The 2,966-nt window shown below is 52.3% G+C and overlaps 1 protein-coding gene across 5 annotated transcripts in view; it reads right to left on the minus strand.

Moving 5' to 3' along the window:
- Positions 1-2,966, minus strand: part of DGKI (diacylglycerol kinase, iota) — a 276,637-nt gene that overhangs the window by 229,635 nt on the left and 44,036 nt on the right. For all 5 annotated transcript variants that reach the window (XM_012720852.1, XM_012720854.1, XM_012720853.1 and 2 more), the window contains exon 2: positions 1,680-1,788. In XM_012720852.1, coding sequence (XP_012576306.1) covers positions 1,680-1,788 — 109 coding nt within the window. The remainder of the gene's footprint in view (positions 1-1,679; positions 1,789-2,966) is intronic.

Raw genomic sequence — 2,966 nt, forward strand, 5'->3', positions numbered from 1 at the left:
TAAAGCTTTATATGTTTTGTCTTGTTGCGGCGGATGGCAGAACCCACTTAGAGCAGGCAGGTTTTGGGGCTTCAGGGGTGCCTCTCTCTGAATTGAGGTGCCCTATAACAAAACGTCCCCAAAATGTCTCCTGCCAGCCCATCATCTTTTTTTTAAGGTTTATTTATTTACGCATATAAAAGCTGGGGTGCAGGCCAGAGATGCAGGGGGTAAAAGGATTTACAAGGAAGAGCAGGGAGCAGAACAGGCCGATGGACTGAAACACACCGCTGAGGGGAGTGGCGGGCGGGTCAGGCGAGGTCCGTTGCGCCATGTGGGTCAGCTCCAGGGCCGGGGATCGAACTCATGCTGCAATGGCCGTGGAGAGCTTCATTATGTGGAGACGTACACCCTTCCCTCACCAGGGAAGCCCCCCATAATCTAAACAGGGTGCCCTGCTGGGAAAGCGCAGCGAGAGGGAGGAAGAAGAACCACAAGCAGGAACCTGCCTGCGTTGGGTCCTGTTTGCTTTTCCTCTAATAAGTACTGCAGGCTTCACCATCAGCCAAAAATACCATTTTGAGAAATATCAGAACACATACTTCTCTACGGGAGTCAGAAAATAATACCTTCCAGTTGGCTCCGGCAGGACATTTCTTTTGAAAAACATTTTCTGAGAACGACTTGCAACTCCAAATAGGGCAGCTGCCCTCCTGCACACCCGGAGGGGCTCTCTCGAGCCGACTGCAGGAGACAGCACTCTATGGCTTACCTGGTGGTTTCTTCTCCATCCGCTGGACTTGAAGCTTCTAGAAAGCAAAAACTGTATCTCCCCCACCTCAGAACCACGCGGTCAATATATAGCTGCCAGAGCAGGACAGGTTCTCGAGCAATGTCTGGCTGAGGGACGCGGCAGCCGACTCCTTGACCGCTGAAGAAATAAGCCTGTGAGCTGACAACGTTCACGGGCGAGGCTGATGAGGGACTGCCACCTGCCATACTTGAGGCTAAGCACAGCCACCAAGTCCCCCTTTGGGGAGGACCAAATTGTCCCCATCAGATGTGGGTGCCGAGGCTGAAAATCATCAAGTGACTGGAGACGGCAGAGAGAGGAAGGCCTCTCCAGTCACTTGATGATTTTCAGCCTCAGCTCCCACATCTGATGGGGTAGAAACACTCTACCGAGATGAGTTCACCTGTCGTGTCTCACGTGGGGTCCTGCTGGTTTAGAGCCACAGGGAACACCAAACTAACCTTCTGGGGTTCCCAGTTCATAACCCACTCTTAACCACTGGCCCATGCCTGTCCCTCTTTGACTTTCTGCATCTCTGTGTGTAGACATTTACTTATTTTTAATTACAGAAACACTGTTTTGGGCCGAGGAAATCACCCTTCGCTCCAGGGTGTAGCTAAGGGCAGGCTCTCTGTCCTCAAGGCAGGAGCCAAGGAACCCAAGCACAGACTGCCTCACAGCCACAAGCCCGGACTGTCACACATCAAGCAACTCATGAGATTTTATTTTAAACTTCCCCATATTTCCCTTCAGAGAGGACCTGTGTGTCTGGGTTCGCACGGGCGTGAAGGCCTGCTCTGGAAGCCGGCCAGCAAACAACATGGAAATCACTGAGTCAGTCTCGCCTGCAAGTGAGGAAAACACACATGCAATTGAATCATGTTTAAATGAATAAACCGACACCTACACTCCAGTCCAGAGTCGCTCTGGGCTCCTTCGCAGGACCGTTGGCCACGGGAAGGCTGAGGGGGTGTGCCGGAGCAAGGTGCTGGAGGCCTGCCCGGGAGATTGCTTTCCTGCAGCAAAAAAGAAAAAACACAAGGGCAAACCAACATCAGAAGGCAATACAGAGCTCGACATTTCCCGTGAGGCAGAAACAGCTCCTCAGAGAGGGGAGCACGTGCATAGACCCTTGGCGAACAGGCCAGGTATGGCAGTCAGGTGCGTGGTGAAGACAGAGGTGGTCGGGCTCAAAATTTGGAAGCCTGAGGAGGTCACTGCCAGCTACCTTGCTTCAGGACCAAACTGTCAAGCCTGAGGCCTTAGTTGGGGTTGAGGGAAGAATCCAGGTCTCTCTGTTTAAAGAAACAGACCTGGCCCTTGGGGCAGAAACCACACTTGCATAATTTTAAAGGTGCCAGACACAAAGGGCAAGAAACCCAGGCTGATGAGTTTCTCTATGGAAGTTCCTCCATTTGCTGGTCAAGTGCGCTCCAAGCTGGTCACAGTTCCACACTTGGTCTTGCTCCTCTCAAGCACACCTGCTCTTACTCTTGCCTTGCACTCACAGAGGACTTCTGCAGGTAGCTTGAGGTTCTACGCTGCAAACTGTATGTGCCAACCATTCACACATGCTAGAAGACCGACAGCATGCCAAGGTCCGTGGTGAGGAAAAAAACAAACCCTGCTCAGACTTTAGGTTTAGGTTAAGTAGAACACAGAATTCAGGTCAGAAAGGAGCGGATAAATCAGGAGGGGCTGAGACAGTCAGCCCTGATCTTGGTATGCAAAAGGAAGAAATAAGAGGAGCTGCTGAAACAAGCAAATGTGACTATTGCTGAGCAGAGGGAAGGGAGAAAGACTCGTGTGTATTGAAGAGAGGAAGAATAACCACGGAGGAAGAAAGCAGGATCACTTCAGCGCTTATGGACTCATCATGAACAACAGGCCTTCCATTTCTGAACAGCTCCTTCAAAAAGGTTCGGATAAGGACCTCAGCTGAAATAGGAGTGCTGGTTGTGAACTGGTTAAGTGACTCCCTGGCAGGGAGAGCGCTTCCCCCCACCCCCACCCCCAGGAGTGTCCCCGAGTGCTGAGGGTCCTGAGCTAGAATCAATGAGTCTTGTGCCCAGCACCTGAGCCCGGGTAGACCTGGGGGTCTGTGTGCACTCGCCTTCCCAGCCGCCCCCTTCTGCGTGCTTAAGTCTCCTCACTGCTCCCGGAAAGCGCCACCCACCGCTCTGTGAACTCTCCC

This window comes from Condylura cristata, unplaced genomic scaffold, assembly GCF_000260355.1.
Source record: "Condylura cristata isolate star-nosed mole 26May11 unplaced genomic scaffold, ConCri1.0 scaffold00005, whole genome shotgun sequence".
NCBI lineage: Eukaryota > Metazoa > Chordata > Mammalia > Eulipotyphla > Talpidae > Condylura > Condylura cristata.